The sequence below is a fragment of the Neodiprion lecontei genome, chromosome 2 (genome assembly GCF_021901455.1).
Source record: "Neodiprion lecontei isolate iyNeoLeco1 chromosome 2, iyNeoLeco1.1, whole genome shotgun sequence".
NCBI lineage: Eukaryota > Metazoa > Arthropoda > Insecta > Hymenoptera > Diprionidae > Neodiprion > Neodiprion lecontei.
Genome location: NC_060261.1, coordinates 37,387,330 through 37,414,094, shown reverse-complemented (window position 1 = coordinate 37,414,094; position 26,765 = coordinate 37,387,330). Strand labels below are relative to the sequence as shown.

Below are 26,765 nucleotides of genomic sequence, written 5' to 3'. Positions count from 1 at the left end.
GATCGGTCGCATCTGTAGCTCGAGGGACCGGTCGGTGGACCCCGAGCACCCTCGAGGACGACGGGCTCCCAGGCTTCTGGCTATCTACAAATTTTAATGAAATTCAATCAGATACAGAAGTCGCGCGAAAATCGAGCCCCTGCAGGCCTGCATGGGAACGACGAGTCGTAGCTCCGCACACACACACACACACACGCGCGCGCGCCTATACGTATATATGGGATGCGTTTACACTCGCGTGGTGAAAAAACCATGATAAGGAGTGAAGAAATGCCGAGGGACGTTGAGCGCCATTGACCATAACGCGGCTCTGTCTTTTTTGTTACAGAATGTTCGGAGGAATGAAGCGATGCGCTCGGTGCCAGGCCGCCATCCTCGCCTCGGAGCTGGTGATGCGAGCCCGCGAGCTCGTCTTCCACGTCCGATGTTTCTGCTGCGCGATATGCACCATCCCCCTGACGAAGGGCGACCACTTCGGGATGCGAGACGGCGTCGTCCTCTGTCGGCTCCACTACGAGATGGGCGCGGAGTTACATCCGGCCCAGAGTCCCCCGGTCCCCGCCTACCCTCCGGGGCCTCACTACCCCGGGCAGCCCTTCCCCTCTCCGGAGTTCCTCAACCACCACCCTCACGGCCCGCACCCCGGGCACCCCGGCCACCCTGGACACCCCCACCACTCGATGCACCCCCACGCCAGTCCTGTTCCTCTCCAGCCGCAAACGCCGTCGGGGCCCGACGGAGCTGGTTCGTCGCCCAAGGTTCCGTACTTCAACGGAGCTGCGAGCGGCGTGCCGCCTCCGAGGCAGAAGGGGAGGCCCAGGAAGCGGAAGCCGAAGGACCTCGAAGCCATGACGGCCAGCCTGGGTGAGTGTACGATGCGTTTTGAAACTCGATGTCGGTAACTACCGCTTAAAATCGGAATGTAACGGAGGATGGAGGATGGAGGATATACTTTGGTTCGAGACCTTCCTCTGTTTACACAAAAGAGATTCACCTTCCTCCTCGCGGCGCGGTTTGGGTTTTTCTGTCCTCGAGGCTCCGCGAGCGCTCGCAACGGCCGGCTATCGCATCTTCCGCGGGGTTCTTATGCTACGCTTATACTCTTCGATCGAACCCGTCGAGCGGGACGTAATTTTTTGGTCTAGTGAACCCGGTTGGTGGTCGCCTTTAATGCGTACAGATTGTACATGTATACTCTGCCTCCGGTCGTTTTACCTTCGCGGGTAATCCCGAACGTAACGTCGATTCGGTCGATTGTCTATCGTCGCCCTACGGTCGCGTGGCTGGCCGGAGGGGAAAATAGACGAAATGAAAATAAAATAAATTTCATCGATATACTGCTAAAAAATATCGACGGACCATCGAACGTGACGTCACGCTCCGTTCGCTCCGCATCCGGCCGCACGTACTTCTATCGAACACACACACGTATATAGGTATAACATGTACCAAAGTGTATCGTTTGAAAAGCAGGGAGATAAAAAAACGGCAAAAACCGCAGAGCGGTGAGATACTCGGGTCGGGTGTCAGGTAAAATGCAACCCGGAGCTTCGGTATCGCGCTTTAAGCAGCCGTGACTCGGCTCAGACTCGATTAAATCTTGGCATTGAAGTGCGAAGGGGCGTTTACGACATTCGACCATAAGATCGCCGTCGTCCTTCTGCGTTCGAGGAGCAGGTCCGAATGAGATGTGCGAATTTTTTTACGCTCCCGAACTTGCGCGTTAGAAGAAAACTTGCACGCGACCTGCAAAGGCCGAGTCGCTTTAACCCCGCGTCAGGTATATGGTTGTAAACTGATACGTACACCAACACGGATTCCCAGAAATCGTTCGAGCGCGAAGTTGCCGCTGGATGCTTAGTGCCCGCGATGCTGGTCGATCCAAGCTTGTAGGTGTTCCTGTTTACAACAAAGTTCGGTACCGGTTAAGGATTTCCGAGGTTTACTGCGTCGGCATAAAAGCCGGCCGACTGCGGCCACCTTTCGGTGGTATAATAAAAATCTGAACTCCTCGTGAGAAACTTCGAATTCACGCCGGTCGCAACACTACCATGAGAGTGCTGCGCGGCTCCGAGGCATTCGAGTCTTTCGAAAAAGGACTCGCAAGAGGATCGGCGGTCCCCCGTCCTCCTCTCTCCCTTCTGCATCCACAGTTTTCGCGTCCACTCCACCGGGATACGCCCCGGCCTGGAAGAGTCGTTGTCCAGGTTCCTGGATTATACCTTGGTCGCCGTGCGCAAAGTGGCCTCCCTCGATGGCAATCGGGTAGCGTACAAGAGGCTCTTGGCCGGGAACACCGGTACCACATTTTACGCCGCGGGAACGTCGCGGGAGCCAAGATCAGGCCCAAGCGAGCGACCGAGGCCCGAGGACCGAAAGACCGGTAAAACCACACGCCGGGTTCGGATCAAGTGATTTATTGATGCGTGGGCGTAAGGCGTTTGCCACCGAACCCTGATAAAATTTGTCGCGGCGACATAAATTTACGCATGACCAGGGCCGTCGCGCGAGTCCCTCAACGTATTTCAGGACACGTCTTTGTACGGGAAAACGAGGAGCAACCGAGATCAACCGACGCTTTAACACCCTCTCACCTTCGGTGCGTACACGAGTAGATACACGGTGCACCTTGCCTATTCACTAGAATTATGGTCGTGTAGACCATCGGCTAGTGGATGGTAATTCGGACCGTACACCGCACTCGATGTGTTCAACATCGACTCTTGTCTAAGTTTTTCTTATCTTTTACCGTCGTGTTTGATCATCTGCTTTTTGTGTGTAACGGCCGGCGATCGCCGCTACGTGTCTGAACAGGCTCGGAAGACCGCGCCTACCGCAATATGCGCAATCACTGAATTTGTAATAAATGCATTCCAGTCCACTCTCGATGTACGTCTGAAACTAGAACGAGTTTCTTTTCACCCAAAAGTAACTTCCGTAGAGGTCGTAAAACGGTCCCCGATATCAGCTCGATATTAACTCGATTCAATCGAACGATTACTCTGGAAACCGGCATCTCTAATTCCAACTTTCTGCCTAACGTTCACAACTGCAGATTTTCGGATATACAAGTGTAGGAATCCAAAAATGGTGAACGTAGATTTTTTCCCCGTTGCGGGGATAATTTAATTAAAACATTCAGATAAATTTGCGGTTTCAACGTCGGTATTCTCTTATCGTAACGACGTTTTTTCATAACGACGGTATTTCAGATCTGCACTTAAGAAAGTATGGCAAACTCGTGCAATTATGAAAACGGGATGATGCGATACAATTCAATTCTAATCCGTTTAGTATTATAGTTCTCGGAGCAGGAAACATTGTCCGCTACAGTTTGCGAGCTGATCAATGCAAAGTCCTTTCTCCGATACGCTCGTTTGATTATTGCCACACGTGCCTCTCCATAGGCACGCGTAATTACCACGAGGCAAACCTTAATTGCTCGCGACTGGTTTCTGCTCGACTGCAGAGGCCAAGGTCTTCCATGGTCAGACATACTATCAATGAACGCGAGGATCTATTCTCACGCGCCACGTAAAGACTGTACATTATCACTTGGAGAGTTGAAAAAGGTTTGGAAAGCTTTCAGAAGCTTTTAAAAGCTTTGTTGATCCTCTTTTTCGATTTTCCGAAGCGGAGGGGGATAAAAACTTATCCACCGATCCGAAACTGATCCGAACGAAGGAGAAACGGACATTGACGTATGATCGATATTATTTAGGAACGAGGGGCGTTTTGCAGTTTCTTTTGCTTCTCGTAACTGACACGATTTCCGACATCTCATATTCGACTGTTATCTCGACGGGTCGAGTATCTCGTTTGGCTCGGGAACCGGGTACACGTCTCGCAGACCGGCGTCCTCAAAATCAGGTACCGACTTTTAGAATCCAGCGTGGGTGGAGTTATACGGCGTATCGGATTCTTATCGCGAGAGATCTGGTTTAATATGCAAATGCGAACCGGTCTACAGCGTATAAACTTGTGTCGCATCGAAACGGGCGAAGCCCCGGCAGCCCGATCGAAGGGCCAAGTTAATTGTGCGGCATCCATTAGCCGGGTATATAACGCTGTTCCGAATCGGACGTTACACAGTGGCGGGATCCCCACTGGGCGAGACGATGTAGCCATCAGTATCGACCGCTTTACTCTTATATTCCCGGTACGGTCTTCGGGGCGGTTGGTCGATGGAGTCATCGGTCAGTAATTACGAGCTAGTTCTCCTCTCAGTTGCGAGCTGGCGAAGCGACGCTGATACCTGGCCGGTTGCACGCGGGACCGAAGCGAGCTTGCTCTAGCAATGCCCGATGCGTATCATAGCTCATTAGCCCACCGAGTGCAAACGAGAGACCCGCGGCAGCAGCCGATAGCCGGTCCTACGTGGCTGTGCCGGGAGTAAGAACCCGCGAGGATAGCGGTAGCGCAGTCAGATATACACGTGCAATTACAACTCTATGCAGCAAATAGTTACCGGGCACGATACTTGTGCATACGAATCGATCGAAGATCGTGTCTCCGCGTGTATTCTCACGCGATTAATTCACCACCGTCCTTCTTCGTTTCTCATTTTCAGACCTCAACTCCACCGACTATCTGGACATGCCATTCGGGCGAGGAGGTCCAGGAACGCCGGGGATGCCCGGATCCAACAGCAGGACGAAGCGGATGAGGACAAGCTTCAAGCACCATCAGCTGAGGACGATGAAGAGCTACTTCGCGATAAATCATAATCCGGACGCGAAGGACCTGAAGCAGCTCTCCCAGAAGACCGGCCTGCCGAAGAGAGTACTACAGGTGAGAATTAAATCGCCTCTCCCACGGCCAATTAGAGAGAGGCGGAATCCCCGGGGTTCACCGCGACCCCGGCGTGTAACCTTAATTAATCGCGGCAATATTTCGGGCGAGATGAACTGCACGCGTCGAGAGAGGGAAACCGCGGCTCCTGAGCTCGTGGCCAAGATGGATGGGACTCTGGGCTTTTCTTTTCAAAGCGGCACTATAAAAATATTCACATCTCCGTCTCCTAAGTATACTCCTTCCAATTAGTGCGTTCTAGTCGGCGGGCAAACGTTCGGTTAGAAGAGTCCGCGATATTTCCGTCGACGCCCGCAGCCGCTTCTACGTACCCGAGAGAAGCGCTCCGTCAGCCGGGACACCGTGTCGCGTCTCCTCCTCGCCCTAGCCCTCGAGCTTTCTCTCTTCTCTCTTTTCCCCCCTTTTTCATTTTCATTTTCGTCTCGTTGCGCTCCGTCCTTCGCAAAGGTTGCACGCACGTCTATAAAGAGGTGTACGTGCGAGCTGTAAAGTACGACTTTCATGCGTCGCGCGACAATTACACGCTAGGCTACAGCCTCTTTGCGGATAGCGCCGCGCGTAATGTTCGCGCGCATTCGCGCGCGGGCGCAACACGTCCGAAACTGCGAGGGGTGGAGGACAGGGAAAGAGGGAAAGAGGGAATGAGAGAAAGAGAGAAAGAGAGAAAGAGAGAACTCCGGTTGACTCGATCGCTCTTGTATAGGTATACGTTACGTACGCACGTGCGACTGTAGCAACCAGCCCGAGTTGTTACAAGTTATCTCGGAGATAAGCGGTGGGAGGAGAACGCCATCTTCTCCACTTCCTTCCACCGTTGAACGCCAGGAACCGGGCACCGAGAAACCGTCAACCACCGAACCGCAGTAGTCCGTGACTTGATTGCAGTCGGAAGCTCGCGAGTTCTGTGAATGTCGGGCTGTATGCGTTTTTTTTTTTTTTAATTTTAAATTTTTGTTGTTTTTTTAGATGCTCTGCATCAACCGTCAAACTTCGCGCGTACCGCGGGTAGCAAAAAGGTCGTTGCTAATCAATATCAAAAAATTTGTCCAAGTGAATTGCACGACGATTGAAAGCTTTTTCCGTAAACGTGACTGCACGAATTACATACGCGCCTAGCTTTTGCAGAGTAGGAAATAGTAATTAAAAACATATTCCGATGAGTGGCATGAGAGAATGATAAAAACACAGGCATCCTTTACATATTTTGTTCAAGCTCGGTCAAACCGTCCCTGCAGTTTCCCACGAGGCAAGCAGGATAATGTATACCGCACGCGGTTACATGCACGTATATATTTTTGCTAACGGCACTCGAGCACCGTCGAGTGTGTATATCTCGGGTACGGGGAGGAAAAAGAAGTGCGAGGGAGGAGAGAGAAGAGAGAAAGAGAGAGAGAGAGAGAGAGAAGAGCTCTATTGTACTCGGCGTAGCTCGGCGGCTTGGCGCCGCGCCATCTTGCCCGATATTGATCGCGGCCCTCGCGAATACTGAGCTCTGAGCCGACCACTCGACTCTTCCCTTCGCGACTCCTACGTCGCGGGCAAACCGCGAGGCGATTTCATTCCTGGGGTCGCGGGGGAGTTAAAGCGCCGTTCCCGAAGGAGGAGACTGTCTCCAAGATGGCGACGCGGCGTCCGTTCGCGTTCCTTTGTTGCCTCGACGCCGTCGTCCGACTCCGTCCGATCGGTGATGCGGCAAGTGGAGGCCCTCGATGTAACCGAGATTTTCCTCGTGTCTGTTTCAGGTCTGGTTTCAAAACGCCCGCGCAAAATGGCGACGCATGGTGCTGAAGCAGGAGGGAAAGTCAGACAAGTGCGGCGGGGGCGTCGACGGCGGGTCTCTCGGAGACCTCGAGCTTTACGGTAGCAGCGGAGGCAGCGGAGGACCGCCGATGAGCCCTCCGTTCATGCTGGGAGGACCTCACAGCCCTGCATCCTTGGCCTCGCTGGACTGCGCGTGATGGGCACGCTATTTACACGAGGGCGGATCGCGTCCGCTAACGTGGAGAAACAACCGCGCCACAGCTTGTTGGCGGAGGAACACCCGCGTGAGGAACACCGCGAGGTGGCTTCCTGTCGTTTCTTTCCTATCTACGATAGATACCGTGTTCGATCAACGGCTCGAGTAAGGGAGAAGGAGGCAAAAAGATAAACAAAGAGAGGGAGATGGGAAATGAAAGACAAGACACTACGGGGAATGAGAAAGAAACGGAGACGCGGAGAGGCGCACGGCGAGATTTAGTAAACCGATTTCATAACGAGATATAACCATTTGTATATTATATTGTACCATCGTATGACGCGTTATGTAATGTATATGTATAATAATATGATGTAGAGGTGCCGTGACGACCAAGACTGTACATTACAATACGATACTTGAGGATTAAGGTAACTGTGTAATTATCTTTTTTTTTAGATCGTTTCATTGTAATTTTTTTTTTTGTTTGTTTTTGTTTTTTTTTTTTTTTTTGTCCATTTTTTCTTTATTTAGGTAGTTATTTTCTTGTTCGTACGCGTACACGCAATTTGTGAATATTTATTTAGGCAGTGAGGCAGGAAGAGAAGGAACGGGTTAAAGAAAGAGAAGTGGTAAGAAAAAGAATGTAAAAATCATTTATAGGCTTATATATGGTATATAAATATATATTATATATAATAATATTACCACTTAAGATATTGAAGAAGTAATGATGAATATTGTTGTATTGTTTAGGTATATGTGTCGGAGATGAATATATAGATGTATATATATTTATATATTCGCAGTGTACTGTACAGTTGACAAGCGTGTGAAAGAACTCCAGTACGTATAATTATATATATTTATTAAAGAAATCGCATAATGAAAAGTGTAATCGCGGGAGTTTTTTTTTCTCTCTAATATTCTTATTTAATTTTATCCTGATTCTCAAACCTTACAATTTTTGAATCAAAATTTCATCATGCATCTACTGTTCGGATTTATATCGTTATTATGACGAACGTTCGGAGCAATACGGAACTTGCTCAGAAGATGTACGATGAATGAACAAATAAATAAACAAATGAATAAATGAAAAATTCATTATCACAGAGAGCACAAAACTCTTCGAGGTATACAATATATATGTAAATAATAATGACGAAACGTTCCTGAATTTTCTTAAGCACCGCTAAGCTCTAGGTCTGTATTGTATTACGATACTAGCATTACTAAAATTAATAATGATAATTATTATCCTTGTAACACACCGGAACGATTATCTGACTTTACAAGATGATTTTTTTCATTAAATATATTTTACAGTATTTCTTGAGTTTTGCAATTTTCCGCCCCACACGTCCAACTTTACATCCTTTCATCGTCCTTGCTTGACTCTAAAATCAACCCTTTCATACGCACGATCTAATTTTGGCAGCGATAACGATACTTGTGATCAAATTAGTCTCAAAGTGTTTACATCAGTTCCATGCAAACCCCATTCTTCCTGGCGGCTGTATGCTTGTTTGTTTTGATCGTTCATCATCGTTCGTACTCGGGCCAATCCAGTAGTTCGTAGCCAGCGAACAGATTTCGACGATCAGTCAGTCGTGTGCCGGCATTCGGGGATTGAGGTGCTCTCGACGAAAAGTGACCGAGTTTCCGTGCTAGTTATTAAACGTGCAGCGCAGTGGGTGCCAGCGGCTTCCGTCGATCAGCGGATCTCGGGGCAGAGTCGTAATATTCGCCACAACAAAGGTAAACAGCTTCTCCCCTTTCATTCTCAACACTTTTAGAATACCACCTGATTTGTCATCGGCTGCAATTATACATACCGATCTCGTGCTGTTATCTTTTATTTCTCGCCTAGTTATAACCTCGAGGAAATTCTCTCACCGGTACGCAAATCGTTTCGATGATTTCCTACACATTAATCTTGTCAATTTGAATCGTTCGACATACGCGCACACCGGTTCGCGTATCGAGTGTCCGGATAAGGTCATGGCTCGCTTGGAACGCATCTAAACGCGGCGTGTAGAATGCTTTATTGGGATTCCGAGTTAATGTCCGAGGACGTACGTTACGTACAGGTTGCAGGTATACACGAATCTGCGATTTGCTTTGCGCTATAATAATCCAACAAACTCTGGGTCTCGAAGAAACAAACGTCTGCGAAATGCGATCGTCTTAATTAGCCACCACCTACCGCGGAGTTAGCACCGATCAATTTGTCCACGGTACGATCCTTCGGAACCGCGGATTCCGTAACGCAGCTACCGTTGTCAATAATTATCGTTTGTTCGCGCCGACCGGTAACGCGGACTTCGGAATCGGTTCCGCACCCAGTAACGTTTATTCGCGTCTAACAGCGACGGGTAATTTCCCACAAGTGAAACCCGACCCGGGATCTCATAAAATTCTTTAACCGGGACGAAGAAGTTCCGAGGAGGAAAAATTCCGCCCATTGGCCGGAAAAATGCCGCGTGACGAGTGCGGCTGGACCGTTTCAGCCTGCAATCGTTGAAGCTTCGTTTTCCGGTTTCGTTTTCTACGTCACGATCACCGCCTGCTCACGGTGTGTAATTATGAACATAAAAAGGCAGTCTATCGGCGCAGTTTATTAAAACATGGCGTCGACTCCGGCGCCGGTTGTCACATTACCGACGACTCGACCCGACATCGATCATTTTCCTTATCGAACTCCTCGCCAAGTGTCTCCTCGATTGTTCCTGGACGAGGAGCCGGTATCGTCGAGCGAAGATCTGTACAGATCCTTGGCTGCCTTCGACACGCCTCATTGGCCCCGAGAGTAAACGATCGCTGTATTTGACCGGAGTGGTTTGTTTCGTGTCTCCGCTCAGCTGCGCCTTCCGATCTTCCTTCCTCTCTCTCTCTCTCCCTGACTCCGCTTTTAACTATTCATCCGAGGCTGGCAGGCTGTCTCCGATCGAGACTCGATCTCGAACGATCGGCCCGTTTCTTCGGGAACTTTATTGAACGATATTCGACGACCCGGTTCGAAGCGACGGCCTGGAAACCGTGGGCCATTTTTCTCACGGGTTATTTATCGCTTCATTAATATAATGGCGCACCAGGTGACGTTTGCTCTCGACGTCGCGGAGCTGTCGCGATACACAGGCGCCTCTGAAAATATCGTTGTCAATCCTCCGAGTCCGGAGTGAGAAAACGGTGCTTCGAACATCCGCGGTTGCATCAACGCCGGATATTGCGAAAATCTTATTTCATTTTTATTTATTTATTTATTTATTTTTCTTCGTCATCGAAATTGAGACACGCGGCAGATCGTTAGGGTCGTTAACGCGCTTTCACTTGACAGGGTGACGATGCGTCGGAGAGTGAGACACGTTTTTACAGAAACTACACACGGAAAACGAAAAATTGTGGTGAGTCAGGTTTTGCGAAATGAAATTCCAGCGATCGCGGTCTTGCTTACACTCGAGACATTTACGTCTCGGAAAAATCACCGTTCGAGTTATACCGTGAAACCTTACACTTGCCTGAGATCACTGTACGGTCTTCCTACAAGATGGACAGAACGATTAATCTTGGACTGGCTGGCCATGTATAGATACGATGATTTCCATTTACTCTTATAATGGTATATTCAATAGATACCTTTTCCACATGCGTATCCTCACATGTGTAGTCGACTTTGCGTTTACTTCCATCTTATTTTATACTCACTGTCAATATCGTACTTTTATCCCAGAACTTCTGTTGGCAAAGAGCTGATCAGACTTCGCCTAAATTTCTTTTTCGGTAAAGCCGGGAAAAGTGGGGAAAAATTTGATTCTCGGGTGAACTTGAAGCTTCAGCCGTCACGGCGACGATCCAATGTTCACGGGTGATCGGGACAGAGGGTCGCTTGACAAACAGCCGCGAATTCCTGACGGTAGGGCGGATAGAACGGCCAGGGTGGGACACGAGCTAATTGGTGTTTCGCGGCTCGGTTCATGGACGCGTGAAATAAAAAAGTGAAATGAAAAGAGGACAAATAGATGAAGGCGAAGATGGCGAGAGAGAGCGGCGATCTCGGTTAGGAGGATGGAAAATACATCCAGATATTTGAATATATCTACGGACGGGCGACAGTGAGTGATGCTGCACCTGCTGCCACGAATCACCTTAATAGTCCCGCGATGTCGGAGGCTGCGTCGTCGCTGCGCAACTCGCTCCTACGTTCATCTGTATTTGCGGTATTGTACGCATGTAGCGACGTGCACATGAGGACTCGGACTAGGTGCAGACCAAACGGAAATTAGCAATTCTGGTTGACGTTGTTGAAACACACTTACGATTAGCTGCCGTAGCATTGATCCAGGAAATTCAAACGTCGGGGCTGCGATTCATTGATCGAAAGATGAATTAGAGACGAACGTCAAGGATTGTTGTTCAAAAGTGATCAGAATCACCCAGAATCAGTGATTTCATTTTCCAAAGACATACACAGGCACACATATCTTATAACGTGGTATATTTTTCGCCAGATATTGTAACAAGTTTTTTTTTTTTTTTTCAACTCTGTTACTTCGCGGCCTCATTCAACGGTCATAAGTTGCACTTGACGCGTTGTCATAAGTTATTATTTTCTTTCTCCTTATCCGTGATAACGTGAACTAAATAAGAATTTGCGGATGCTGTGGCGAGAGTGAGTGGGTGGGAGAAGGAAAGAGAAATTTGCCGCAAAATTCTAACTTCCTCTCCGCAGCTGAGGATACAGTTTAGACGGCTCGTGGGGCGTTTTGACGGATTGTAGGTGCCGCGAGCAAAAGAGTTCACGTGCTAGCGGCGAGGACACACGCTCTTATTGTGTCGGCTGGATATGTGCGGCATACGGCGAAGCGTACACGGAGCGTTTAGGCTTCAGAGCTGTGCAAGAAAGAGAGAGAGAGAGAGAGAGAGAAAGAGAGAGATCAACCCTGTACGATTGCGGCAGCAAACTTGGCGGGCGGGATTTGAAAGGGGCTGAGGAAGCCGCTTTCGCAGTTTCTTTCGGCCGGATTGATCCTCCCCGCAGATCTTTGTCCCCGTTTCAAACTCTCCCAAGAGTACAGAGGTCGTTTGCCGTCATCTGGCCACGGCGATAACCGCAATCTGCAGTGCGCGCCTTTGGCCACAACTCAACCTTCAAATGGAACATACACGTGTAACGTATCGAGATTCTTCCTACGGTCGAGTGGCGGTTAGATATTGGACCGCTCGTAAACGCCCCGTTACGTCTCCGTAGTAGCCAACGATTAATGAAACCGTTCCCGCGAACGCTGGATCGCCGATGGCGATCGACGCGACTCGATTTTAGGCACCAGCTGTAATTGATTCAAGTTCGAATTCGAATTAGAATCATTGCCGTTGCCGATGCTATTACAGGCACGCGGCACGGTGAAGAGAGAAATGTGAGGAAAAATTATACTCCCCGACTCCTCTCGGATCAGCCGATTTGAATTCGGTTTTACGCCGAATTTGAAGAGCGCAGCTTTTCTACGCCTCCGAGGCGGCCGATCACTCCGGCTTCGCTTAATCTTTACTGCGCCTCGTGCCGCGTGCGTGGACCAAGAAAGCGGCGCGTACCCGCGGTGACTCTTTATTATTTTCACAGCTTGCAATAAAAAAGCCATGATTCGATCGTAAATTGTTTCAGACCGCGTAATAATTTTATTTATACCAGCCGCGTTATTTGAATATCAAAGAATCCCGCCGGGTCGGCCCGTATAAGCACTCAAATGCAACTGTATCATAATGTCGAAAGCTATACAAGCCGAAAATATAAGCCGCCGCTTAATACCGACGCTGCTGCCGAGTTGTTTATTTACTGCATTACTACACCGAGGGACACCCTGTTCTCCGCGATCACCAATCCCGTTACGATCAAGAAGCCGAACCGCTTTCCTTTCTCGCTTCCGCCTCCCTGTAGCCTCGTTTTTCTCAAAATTATACAATAAATCAACTTTTTGCCAATTTTTCCTATCAAATTTCGTCATTTTCCAAGAAGATTTTCAAACTGACAACGCTAGGGTGTCGAAACAGCGTTCAATAACGGCTGCTCGATCGCCAACGACAACGTAGTACAACGTAGTGCAAGTAATTTATCGCTAACGAGCTGCTTATTAGCTAATTAATTATCGATAATTATTATAAGGAATTGTTCGCGGATTGTTCGCCCGTTAACGCTGATCGCGCCAACGCTGCAAACCCCGTCGTCTTCCGACAAGAATTATAAGAGTGCCTGGTGAGCTTGTCGTAAAATTATGTCCACGATCCCATAATTATTACCTGTATACATACACATCTGTTAGCAAAGGCTGCGACATCATTAGGGCCACCAAAGGCGAGGGTTCATCCACTCAGAAAAAGGTGACGCCATGATTACAACATTTCATGATTACTTACGTTTTTGCGTGATTACGAGAGATTATCTGACAAATAAATTTTACTTTGATTAAGATTTTTCTTTTCATGTTGTCCTCTGAGATATTACACGATGATTATTCGATCGGATGACCCCTCGAACAAAAATTTTCAACTGCGATTCCAGTTGATGTGAGATAATTTTAAACTATCCGATGTCTGATAACGTTTTATATTCTTCTGCCGAATTTATTTAGTTTTATTTCAAAGCAGCGAGATTTCACGTGTTGGAACTGCGAAGTACGTATACCTACGGCTGAACTTGAATTTCGGAGTTATACTCGAAAGGGAATCGCGTGACACGATTCACGCGTCGGTTTGCGTGGATGAATAATTTATCAGCTACAAGCCTCGCCCGTTATCTACAGAATTAGGAAGGCACGTTTATCGCGTGTTCGTTGGGTGGGTGGTGGTGACGTCGAAGACGTACGAGAAACCCCGCGTCAGCTGACGCCTCCGTTAGCTATCGACGCGACAATATAACGGACGTGCAAGTTAAACACGCAACAATTGGCGTGATTGCCGGAGCAATCACTGAGGAAATGTCACCACTATAGATTTGCTTATTCCGACATCAGTTATTTTTTTTTTTTTTTTTCTTCAACTTTGCTCTTTTCAGTGTCCATGAAATTAATCGCGATGTTGAGTTTTTTTGCCGCTGCACGGAGCACCGAAATTTAGCGAAGCATGTTTGTCTGTCTCCAAAATAAATCGATGTTTTTAATCACTCGGTTCCAATCTATAATCGATAAATCACACTTTCGCAATTTTTTTCGCTCCCCCCTCAGGTGTACTGAGAAATTCAAATCCCGCGAGGGGATAAAGTTTGCGCATGCGCACAATATACATGCACGTAACGGTTATACGGGGCTGTTGAATTAACATCATTAATCCTTATTTCGGTCTTATTGGGCACCAAACGCCGTACTCTTGATCTAACTCATTTTAAACCAATGAGAATACAGAAAGAAATGTTGAAAAAAAATGGAAAAAGAAAAAACTTATCTTTTCGATTTCCTTGGAATTTATAACAGTTTTCCATTTTTAGTATTTTAATTTTTTTCCTCAAAATAACCTGTATATTCCTTTAAAAAACAATGTGAAGGCTCTCTGGTAATTTTTACAAATTTAAACAACCGACAGCTTACTCGCGATATCCATTTCAGTTGTTGGGCTATGACACGTCCCAGTATGCCAGCTATTAAGTTATGCCGAGGAAGTGTACCACTTAAGGGTTAACAGAAACTGACAAATTTCTACCTTGCATGTAATGTCATTTTGATAGATATAGTATAATTGTTCATCTTTAAAATGTACAGTAACAATCTAAATTTTTATACCACGATCACGCATCGGTAAAATTCAAATGGTTCTGGGTGAGATTTTCGGGTAGGGGGTAAGTAGTCCAAAAATCAGAGTCGCGTGTCTCATAAACGGTCCCTATGATCGAAATACAATCGCTATAATGATAATTACACCGCTGAAACGACGAGACACTTGAATTACGTATCGAAAAGGTAAAACGGATCATCCCTGTATCGCTCTTCGGTCGCGGACTTGTCGGAAAAAAGGCGAAACTATAAGTGGAGGAAAAAAAAAAAAGGTATCGAAAATCATCGCTCGGTTCAGGAGACAACAAACCGGCGGTCCTCGGCCTGATCGCGGGGGGCCTCTGCACGCCGGGCGGGTGAATTTAAATTAATTAATGGCTGGTCCAGGATAAGACTCATCGGCCGTTAATTGGCAGCTTATAGACCCGTCCTCGTTAGCTGCAGACACTGTATCTACACGGAACTCTACACGTGTTTTCATGTACGTTTTCATCCGGCGCATCCCATATAGGTATAGGAGAGAAAGCCCATTAGCACAGGTGCGCGTCGGTGACTCGTCACGCTGTGTGTTCGGCGATACGAAACGGTTCACTGAACTGTAAGCCGTTTGATGACATAATCTCGGGGGGTTGAAGGGCCTGCCTATAACGACGCTGTACGATCGCACCTCGCGTCGTCCTCGAAGCGTCCCCGACAAATGGGCCTCTCCCGCTTCCGACGGTGGTCCACGATTTCAGAAACTTGCAGCCCACGACTACTTACTGGTATACATTAATCGACTTCGATTGCCGATCTAATTATGGGTTTCTATGAATGTATGGTATGGATAAAAAAGGTTGGTGGTAATTTTACGGAGGCTCCTCCACAGGCGCCGATATACAACGACCTCTTCTTTCCTCTGCATATACGTATATACGTCTCGCTGGTCTCAATACGGCAACAAATCATGCTCGCTTACGATTAACGAGTTTCTGAGATGATTTATAGTTGCCGGTACTGGCGGAACTAATCTCTATTTGTTTATTTCCTTCAAGTTTATTTATTGTCAGTAATGGTGTGGTGGATTTCGTTTTCTCTTACGGGTTGATTTAAAGTTTAGAATATCGATAGCTTCGCGTCGGAAGAGCTGGATAATTTATCGCGGGAGGCTAGATCGCAAATCCGAAATATCTACGTCTCGTGATCCGTGGCTCCACCCAAGGCCCGCAATTCTCCAAACCTCGTTGATCCCAGAACGCGGAATCATGTTCAGCCTTCCTGCAGCGGAATTGTGAGAATAACAGTTGCAGGCCGGGATGAATCACCGATGACTATGGGGAACGGCATTGTAATCTCGTGTCAATCTTTCGGGGCCATCTTTAGCGGGATGGAAATCCTGCAGCGGTAGTCTGGGCCGTGTTCCCAACTCCCACAACCCGGGATTGGCGTGGGCCACGAGACAATCGCCACCCACGAGCGATTCTCTTTCTTAACTTTACAGGGAGATCAAAGATTGACATTTTTTACCCATCGCAAGAATACTGTAGCCAATTAATTGCGCCTCGGCGACGACGAGGATTATTCAACCGGGCCCATGATAATGACCCATGAATACCCGGTGACGACCCTTAGGTTCTCTTCCCTGCAGCGCAGGAAATGACGAGCACCGTACGAGTATCTTCATTTTTATCCAGACGCTGGTGAGAAGCCCCAATGGCAATTGGCTCGCGGATTGAGAAATAATCGAGAAATCGAGCGGCAGGAAAGTAATCTTCGCTGAATTTTCGGCTAATACCAGTGACTCTGGCTGCTTACAGCGACGCGAGGCGAATGAGAGCCAGCTCGCATCTGGGCGCCAGCTTGACGTGACCAACCGACTTCTGGTCACCGTCTGACGCGGCGTTGTTTCGCAGGGCTGATACGCGCCCGAGCCATGGATATTAATGTACTATTCCGAAAACTAATGATGCCCCTCGTCCGTTGTTCTGGTCTGCTTCCAGCGCGTTAGCCTTTTTCTTTGAGACCGTTGTGCGCTCCGACGGGGAGCGAAGAACTAACGCGCCACGGTATTTTTAAGCCCTCCGTTACATCGAAGTTGCACGAGGTCCCCGGAGCGTGCGATGCACGCGATTGTTTCTTACCGCAGAATCGACCATACGGATACACGCGCGTACGTACACACATGCGTGGAAGTGCCGGAAACGACGGACACGTATCGCGTTTTTTCTTTCCCCCGGTCAATTTAACACCGGGTAATTTATTCTCACGGATGCGATTGAGATTTCAACAGTTCCGAATGGTATCCCTTAACGAACCACCGGGTAATAACTATCAAATGCGTTAATTCTATCTTATGGGCCAGAGGCCCACGGGGGACCGTGAAACGACCGGTAAACCTGCGGCTAATACTGGACCATCAAACACGTGTGCTCAACACAAACCGTTACGAAAGCTCGTTGATTATCAATCTTATGATCAACGATACACTTGCCGCTGATGCTGCGGGCTGATCACGGAGACATCGCGTCCTTTGACTCTCTTTGCATGGGTCCGATACGACCAAAAGACTACATGGATGATCACAACCGACGTTTGGTCAGAAGAGACGTGTGATGTGACATGTGTAATCGCGGTGCGCTTTGTGCGTTTAAACATTCGTTACGACTTCCGTAAACCGTTTATGACATTTCTAAGACCATTGATCATTGATCGAATAACAAGGACAATCTTTATGGCAACTATTAAGTTTCTGATTCACCAATCACAGACTTTTATGAGTTTTCAAGAATCATCGAGTAGTCGATAATTTTTGTGACCAAAAGGTTTGGGGTTTTTTTTTGAGAAAAGAAGAAAGCCTCCAGCGAGAAATTTGCTCAGAGGGTAAATCGAAGAATCTGAAAAGTCACAAGAAATTAAATCAGTCCCATATATCTCGGCTGCAGCAACATGCGTGTTTAACAAAAACTTGCTATGCAAGAAAGATTTCACAGATTTGAAGATACAGAAAATCGTGTCGTATCCGTCGGAACAAACTTTTACATTTATACATACACTGTATGTTTAATTTCACGCACACACGCATGCACGCATAATTTCATCACGAAAAAATTGCCGCGGCGAATTTAACGATAAGAATCAGATCGGTGTAGGGCGGGGGGGGGGGGGGGGGACTATACCTACGGCCAGTTGAAATTGTCAGGGCGTACAACGTCGCGGTGTAACTTCCCGGTGCACCGCAACGGGCGATAACGTTTCGGTAATGGCAGATCGCAACACGGAAGGATCCGGTCGAGGACTTTCCCGTAGAATTGCGTGTGTGGTCCCTCCCGTTCTCGGATCCCCCTTCCGGGGCGAATGCTGGTCCCTCTTTCCCGCCACGTCTCTGTGTTGCGGATTCGTTTCCTTCCGCGGTCGCCGCCTCCGCTGCGCTGAAAGAACGTCGCGATGATTGATGACTCCTGGGGGCCTGGCTCTCGGGAAACTGACACGCCGCCACGTATCGTTTCCTTCCTTGGGGAGGCTTGGGATCTCGTTTCTCGAAGACGTCTTGCGGCCATTCTAGATTGCGACCACGGCTCCTCCTTGTCGCGTAAAGTGCAGGGCCGGCGAACCGCTCGTCTAGTCGACCAGCCGGTTTTTATGAATTACGAATGATCAATCTCACGGATCTATGTTCCACTACGTGCCGTACGCGTCATTGTATATCAGTTTTTGCACTGCAGCCGGCTGCAGCCTTCACTCCGTCATTTCGACGTTCCCTTTCTTTCCACCAGCTTCTGCACTGATCCAACAAATTTTGACCAGCGCTTTATTACAGGATAAAAATTTCAGATCTGTATGTAATTTGGACATGCTATAGTGCACACTGACGCGTAAAGATCCGTCAATTTTTAGGCCGTTAATTAGGCCTTGCCGTCTATTACGAATAACAGGTTCACCAATTTTGTCTCGTTTTCGAATTCTCAGCACTTCCTGTCGCCGGGGAAAAAATACGACCTAATGTGTTTTTAATGTAAAAGAGTCTGATCTCTCCGAATGTGTAATCCATCTCAACGTAGTTCCTCTGCAGAAACTCGAAACAAAATTCAAAAAAACACGTTCTTTTGAAATTCACAGATCCGTACACGGAGAGGTTTTAAAAAATGAATTGTTTTTAATTTTTTTATGTGAAAATGAGACTTTCTCTGGTATACCCTGCATCTGCAGCGATTCGCGAATATTATATAATTCAGCACTGTAGTTACCCAGAATTAAGGAGAGCCACAGAGAGAGGGGGTGGAAACGAAGGGAAGGCTGCGAAACCGCGAAGTTGACGTTCGGTGTCCCGCGGTGGGGTTCGCGATACCCGCAAGACGCGGATTATGCACCGCAGGGCGCTTGTTGCCCGCCAACTTACAAACCTCCTTACAGATCGTTACTTCTTCGACAAGGCCCACACATAAATCGGCGCGCTGCAACTTCAACGGGGAAACTTACGCCTGGTGGCCACCCGGAGGTCAGGGGCCACCGTAAATATAGTATACGCGAGGACACCTGCTGCGCCACTCGGGTCCCAACCCCTGCTTGACGCTCGAGAGATTTCTCTAACCCCGATCACCGGATCGTCCACCTTATTCGTTCCTTCGATTAACTCGATCCCTGAATTACGAGCGTCCAGGTCCAGGTATGCTCATCTTCTACTCGGAGATCGTGTAAAATTTGCAGCTCTGGATTTCAACTTCTTTTCCACTTCTGTATCGGCGTAGTCTTCCATAATTTTTATTTTTTATTTTTTTTTCATCTCTTTAATAGTCCAATCGCGTTGTATAAATATTTTTTGCTCGTACGATCAAAAATTGTTCGATTTTATCGCGTGACGATTTTACGAGGAAATCATAAAATTTTCATACATATTTATCGCTACGTGATTAAAATTTTTTTTTTAAACATTATGATTAGGTAATTAATAAGAATTTAAATAAGCAACTTTTCAACATTTCACCTCGTGTAAAAAAATTCACGAAACTCGTAGGCAGGTCGTAAATTAATTTCGAGCGGTGGTCGAAACAGCTTTAGCGACAGAGTCGATCGTCAATTACTGCTGAATTACACGCACATAATCCTTTTTGTAACAGAAATTAAAAATAGTGAATATTATTACTAGAGATAGTAAAACAGTGGAGAAACTTGGTACTCTGGAAGGCTGCGGATTCGGTGCCGAATGGATGCACGCATATTCCGTTATATACGCACGTGTGTGAATAACTTGAGATTTTCGTACTTGATTTTCTTTTTCAATCATTCCACTTTTACTAGTCTCATTATTAATTCACTAATAAAGAACATTATTTACGGTGCGTGCCTTTGGCACGGCGCGTCCTCGGGTCAAGGATCAAATCAATTATAGCTCGAGCATAAACAAGCTGCGGTATAGTCCACTATTGGATCGGCGCAGACATCGCCGTCTCTCACGCACAGCACACCGAGCGTAGATGATACACGTACTCGAAGATATCCACGTATGTATATAAATTACTCGACGTACACGTAAGCCGCACGAATAACTAACGTGCGGCCTAAGGCGAAACTTAACCGACGTGTCGATATGTAACGCGGCGTCCAAAGTCCGTTCGGCGATAGTCACGACTCCCCCGTGTGATCTTGTTCGCGAAATAATACGTATGTAATATTCCCTCTGCCTGTTTACGCGACGCTGACAAACTCCCATGATTATAATGCCGATTGGCCAGCGCGGCCATCTTTCGGAGATTATTATTAGTCCGCGCGTCCGAGGCCTCCGCGAAGCGAGGCAAGCTTTGAAGAATTTTTTTATTCATCACCGTTACGGATAATCGACTCGACCTGGGAGAGAAGGAAATATCTCGGACATCTGAGAGAATCGTTCGCTTCTCGTTAGAAACTATAATGCAACCTGCAACGCGCTGCATCCGAGTTCTGGCGTGATCAATGCCAGGGATGCTTTCTCGGGCAATCGCGTGCTCGGATACACTAATCCGGACCCGGAGACCAGCGAACTCGGGTTCTTTCCGACTTGGCGCTTCGGGCCCCAGCCCATCACCTCCAGGGAGCCATAACTTAGATAGTAATTAACAAGTTGAATCAATAGCGGAGGCTAAAAAGTTGTTGCCGCTCTTGGCTCTCGGCCGGAAGATTACACGGGTCCTATTGAAGACCATAAGTATGCAGGTGGCGTAAAACAGGCGTCTATTTGTTACTTTTATTTATAGTGCGTACGCGTATGCTGACTCCGATTTAATGTAGAATTCAACCGGTAAATCATTTGCCTCTGATCCCGCCGACCAAACTGGGAAAACACGTGTTCTCCGCTGGAGGTGGTCCTCTCTCTCTCTCTCTCTCTCTCTATCTCTCCGCCCGCGGTTCATTTCTCCTGGCTCGTTCTAATCCTTTGACATGGGTCGTGATTCATTGCTTAATTTTTAATTTCCAATTCCTTCATTTTACCCTACCGTACTATACGATACCACGCGCTGAAAGGCACACGGTTCGCCGGTGGTGAATGTCTTCGGGGAAACGGAACATACGGAAAACTTTGATATTCTATGTAGTTCTCGAGGAGGATCATTTCTGTCAACGCGATACTTGGATATCAGCCAATTCATGGCAATAAGTTTTTCCGGCGAAAACAGAAGCGAAATTACAAGCATTCTTACTCCAAAGTTTCGAAGATGAACGTTCTTTGATGTCGACTGCAAAGTCGGAGGAAATGGCGCCAAGGGTACGTCGATATTCCGCACAGAGGAAGCCATAAAGTATCCGCGATTCCGTTTCTTCCGACGAGATAGACGGAAAGATACCGGCTCGAGGCGAATACCATCGGAAAGTTCTGAGTGAACCGGAGCCAAAACGATCTCACCCTGGGAAACCGACATTACTCAGTGGCGTTCGGGCGTGATGTTTGTAGCATGAAATATAGGAGCAGCATGTTTCTGTCACACGGATGAACTGAAGGGGTGCTGCTGCCTAGAAGAATTCCGGGATCGACAGATGAACCAGCGTTTGTCACGGCGGATGCCGCACCGAGTGTTCAAAAATTGGTCGCCGATTTAGAAGCGACAACGCCCAGACGACGTGCAACACGTGTTCGATGACGTAAGGAAATAGCAAGGAAAAGAAGACACACGGACGAATAATACGTATAATAAGAGGAGAGGCGAATATGCGTAGGTGTTTTACGCCGGGTCGTTCTTCGGCGACGAAACCATTTCGGCTCCTTATTTTCGTGGGCTGATAATAGGGGAGCGTGCAGTTGAAAATAGGCATGACGCCCCTAGGAAGTATAAATCTCTTTCTTGCAAGTTTGGAAGCCCTTAGGAGCGAAACGATCCCGGGTAACACCTTCCGCGTGGAAGGGGGATTCCCAACGAGGCCGGTCGTCGTCGCCGCGGCGTGGCAGCGGCACAGGGGATACCTTACCTACCTAATTATTTGTTTGCGTTAGTCGGCGTGCCCACGGTAGGCGTTCTCGCCTCCGCCACCTTTTGTTTAATGATTTACCCGGTGCTCCCGGGAGCATGACGTCCGGTCTGGACCAAGTGAACCGTGGCGAACTATCGGGATATTGCCTGGTTAGGTCCTACCTTGGCCATGAATTTACCTACGCCGTACTTACGCCTCGACATAAACGCAACCGTCCAGCGTGAGCTTCTTGCTGCCGACTCTTCTCCTTCTCTCTTCATCATATCCGGTCGTTTTCATTGCGGCGGCTGACTGCAGTCGCTCGCTCGACCGACCGAAGGATCGCTCCGGAGACGTGAAAAAGAAATTATTATACCTCTTCGGTGAATAATCCGCGCGGCGGTGGCACGCTTTGTGCCTTTACCTCGACCAGGGTTACGGTTTCTTTCTCGACACGTTCGCCCTTCTTAATGGTTCACTGAAAACCGATCGTAGTACTCTCGTTTAAAAAGCCCTTAAATAAGGGACTTCCGTTACACATAAATATGTGTGTATAGCGTATGTTTGTTTTTCTTCTCCTTGGTTACGAACCCCATCTCGCGTACCCGCTCTTATTTTCGTTCTTGCCTTAACCGCACGATCATTCTTTCCGTGGTCAAGGCTGCAACCGCGGGCTACTTCAGGGTGTGAAACACGTGGGGCGACCAAGGAGGCAGGGACCACGTGCTTCCCGACCTCCGTAACACGGTGTACGCTGCAGGCACAAGGAACCTGGTCAAGGGTTCGGACGAATCGGCGGTGAGTTACACAAGCGAGGAAGTAGACGACCAGCCCGACACCCTGGCGCCAGGATATGTTACGCGACCCGTCTGCGAGGGCGTCGTTGGGGAAGCCTGCAGCGCTCCTCGTCCCTCCCCGTCTCATGTTCCTCGGGGTCTCCCGCGGGACGCGGAGGTAATGACGCGTGCAGAACCAAGATTCCGGGTATCACGGTGGTCCGGATTCTACGCAATCAAGCTGCGGGCTCTCTGACGTTGGATTTTTCTTCCCCGTACTCGGTGAGTTTATCATCATTGCGCGAACCAGTTTTTTCTCAGCCCCCCCTCGTCCTGAAATCCCCTCCAATTGTGCGACCCGATGCCGTTTGTGTCAAATGTTGCCGCTTTCAAACCGTTCGTTCATTCATCGGGAAGGATAAGTTCTCCGGCACAATGGTCCGGTGTCAACGAGACCCGCCCACTTGGTCCAATTTCGAGCCGATACTTCCGGATCATGTCGGGACCATCGTCTTTGAGAAGTTGTGTTAGAAACATGACGTAACTCGACACTTTATGACCATTTTTGTGGTCAAGGGAAAGAAAAAGATGCGGACCGCATAGTCGCAGCTGGTTTCAAGAGGACATCGTACTATACATGTATGTTGTCGGATTGCCTAGTTCTTTCGACGGGATACTACTCTGATATACGACAGTTGGACGAAGATTTCTATGGTGTCTGACCAATTTTTTTAGTTTTCTACCGCATATTACCATTTGCGAAAGTAATTGACGTCTGATTGGAATTCTGTACCACATCAGTTGACTACTGGATCAAACCATTATTCCCAAAAACCAAGACTGTAATGCGAAGGACATATCAATGTTTCATCTCTACACTGGTGGATTCTACGTACGGCTTTTTTGAATTCCCCGAATCAATCTAATTGCCTCGACGTTTACTTTGACTGCGATGGTACATAAACTTTGTCAAAATCTGATTCAACAAGCCGTCCGTCGAATCTCCGCTCCACCGTATCATCGTATTCAGTAAAGCTTATTTAGCTTCGCTCAAGCTCAAGCTCGAGTCGAGACGCAAAGATTTTCCATTGGGTAGAAGGTATAAGGTGTTACGTGAATCGAAAGGCAGAGGGTGTTTCCAGGCTGAGCATTGCGAAGCGTTGTGGGATTGAAGTCTGGGGAGGAGAAGGCGCGTATAGACCGAGGAGATTCACAGTATCTTGAGATAGCGTCTGAAAAGGGTCGGTGAAATAATACCGTTCGCCTCATTAGCGAAATTCTGGAGGCTCTTTCTCCTTGTCTGACCGATACTGACAAGCTTGCAGGAGATAGAAGTGCGAAGCTGTTTACTTTTGTATACCCGACACACATTTCAGCGAAATCACTCGGATAAGCTTGAACTGGAATCAGTGAAACGCGAAACAGCCACGCCGTGTTCTCCGCATTCATCGCGAAACTCCAGATCGAAATCCAGAGTCGTGCGAGCAGTCCATGCAAGAGTAGCTCCCTCGGATCACCTTCCGACTTCCCCTTCATATCCGCAGTGGGCCTTACGGACCATACGTAACGCCATTTTGCAACAAAGTGGATATTAATCACAGCTCGCGAAGTGTGAATTGATTTATTACAATGTTCAATTAGCTCGTTTCGTCTTCTCCGGCTACCTCGCGCTACCGTGGTCATTAGGGCCCCGCTAATCTGTTTGATGAATATCATCCTGGTCTTTGGGTCTCGAAGGGTCGCGAGCTCAGCGCCGACGTGCGGTCGTATCGCACAATTAGAATAGATTTAGACGTTTCTTAACGAACAATGCGGCTCCTCAGGTACCGAGAGAAGTGCTCAGGGCCGCTATATTGATTATCCCACGCGTGATTAATACGTTTTTATTAGCACCATTCAGCGCCTCTGACTTGCACGTTTCTCTCGGCGTAAAGTAACTCCTGTTCAGCTGTAACGCTCAGCTCGCATTTCGTTCATTACCACCGCACGTCGTTGTGTATTAACGACATCGCCACGTTGTTGCATTCCCGGATTTTCAATCGGGCAATCTGTCGTCTCGATACCATAGATGCCACAGATACAATATAAGCAGGGTGTCTGCGCCTCGAGATCGAGCGGATAAGGCACTCGCTCTTCGTTGGGTATCCGACCCTATTCCTCGCGTTGCAAATCAGCAATATCAGTTTTGACAAGGCCCCTTAACCGGTACAATAGGCAACGTCGTTCCGTCCCTCCCCAGCGCCCGGGAATAATCATACGACCAGCCGATCACGTATCAATGAACTCTATTCAGCACCCCAACACCAGTTAATGATTCTACGCTTACCCCCTTACCTCGCCAGGTGCGTCCTGATCTTTCTGCCACCCTGGGTCCCGGCTCCTGTCTGTCTGTACCCCATTGTTGCCCTCGCAATTACCTCGCATTGTTGACGATCCGAACAACGGATTAGCTTGCTACGGTAATATATTTGTATCTCTACGTATAAACTCGTCAAGCTTAACTGTCACATTGTTCTCGTTTCTATAAACCGCCGTCTTTTACCGTCGCACTACGGTTTCGCTCGTCGAGCAATTTTCGTACATGCAACGGTTACCAACGACGAGTATGCAACACGTACTTATTGTTGATAATCGGTAGTCTGGTCACTGACAAATTTACATTATTCGCTACTATACTTGTCGTAGTGAAAAGTGGTTGCAGTGCCGTGAAGATTTCCGTTTCGCCGTGACTTTCACCTTAAGGGTCCAGATTCTTTCTGCTATGCCCTATTTCACAGCGTCGTGAAAAATATGGAAACCACATGACAGCTGAGACAAGGATCGGTGCGTTTATGTCCCAGAGGTAACGCGGCTGCTCGTTCCTTCTTGTTACCTCGTCATCGTTTCTAAAAATATCCTTCAGGGACCCGGATATTCGACGCCGATTTATATTCTCATCCGTTTCCGGGTCGCTTGAATGATGACCCGTACCTACGTTGAGTCTCAAACGTTGAACCGTTAGCGTTACGCGTGGAACGATTAATCCTGCCACGGCTTATACTAAATTGAAACAGGTTGCTAATTAATCTCCGAGAGTTCGTAGTCGATTTTCAACGTGGTTTCTTTTTTTTTCTTCTTCTTCTTTTATTCCTTCATTATCGAGCTGTAGGTACGCGAAGAGTGGTTTGTTACGGCGAATTCATTACCAGCGCGAATCCGCTGATCCGACTTATGCCGGGAACTTGCACGGAGAGCTGCCGCCCGGCATGATTAAGTCCTAAACACCACACGAAACCGCAGGGCCTGCACCCCTACCCCCGGAGTCACGTGTCGGTTTCGAATTTGTATCAAATTGCGAGGGCCAAGGGTCCGGCTTGCGCACGCAGCGAGAGTCCCGCTCCTCCCGGCTGCACCATCAATCCCGGTGGGTGTGACATGGCGGGTCCGCGAAGGGCGCGCGAGTGCCAAAATGGCAAAATTCCGTAATAAACTGGCGCGGGCTTCGCCTGTATGGGGTGGAATAGAGTTCGCAGACGTGTGAGTAGATGTACACATATATTCCAGCAAACGGACGGGCAGGGGATTCGCTGGAGCGTCTGCAGTGGGGGGAGGACGACGAGGAAAGGGTCTGACTGGAGCGGCGTTTCCTCCTAACGAAGGCAATTTCATTCTTCGAAGGTACCGGGGGCAAGATGATAAAGAGGCGACGGGGGGGCGTGGGGGGGGGGGGGGGGGACGCCCGTCTCTAACAACGCGGGCTGCGTCAAGTTTCAGACGTGGAAAAGTGGATCTGGAAATAACAAAGTGGAAAATGGAGAAACGCGGAGTGATGCCGGGGCTGGAGAAGATGGTCGCTGACTTTGATGCCGGAGAGAGAAATAGTTATTTTTCTGTATCATTTTTTTTTTTCTTTCTTTCTTTTCACCAGGTAAATTTTCGGTATATAGAGCGTTATATAACGCGCGCTACGTAACGTGTGCGCAAATTTAATAATTATACGTGTTATCCATGCCTACATATAATATTATGTATGTAGCCGTTTTTCATATATGCGGGATAAAAATTCTCGAGTCCTTCATTGCTCGC

At 48.1% G+C, this 26,765-nt stretch overlaps 2 protein-coding genes across 3 annotated transcripts in view; both read left to right on the top strand.

Moving 5' to 3' along the window:
- Positions 1-8,087, top strand: part of LOC107216471 (protein apterous) — a 34,195-nt gene extending 26,108 nt beyond the window's left edge. For both annotated transcript variants that reach the window (XM_046731263.1, XM_015653667.2), the window contains exons 3-5: positions 329-864; positions 4,571-4,791; positions 6,555-8,087. In XM_046731263.1, coding sequence (XP_046587219.1) covers positions 329-864; positions 4,571-4,791; positions 6,555-6,770 — 973 coding nt within the window. In that variant the 3' untranslated portion in view covers positions 6,771-8,087. The remainder of the gene's footprint in view (positions 1-328; positions 865-4,570; positions 4,792-6,554) is intronic.
- Positions 8,088-8,321: 234 nt separating this feature from the next.
- LOC107216476 (LIM/homeobox protein Lhx9) overlaps positions 8,322-26,765 on the top strand; it is a 70,963-nt gene continuing 52,519 nt past the window's right edge. The window contains exons 1-2 of the mRNA XM_046731323.1: positions 8,322-8,530; positions 22,585-22,982. The gene's annotated coding sequence lies outside the window, so the exon portion shown is untranslated. The remainder of the gene's footprint in view (positions 8,531-22,584; positions 22,983-26,765) is intronic.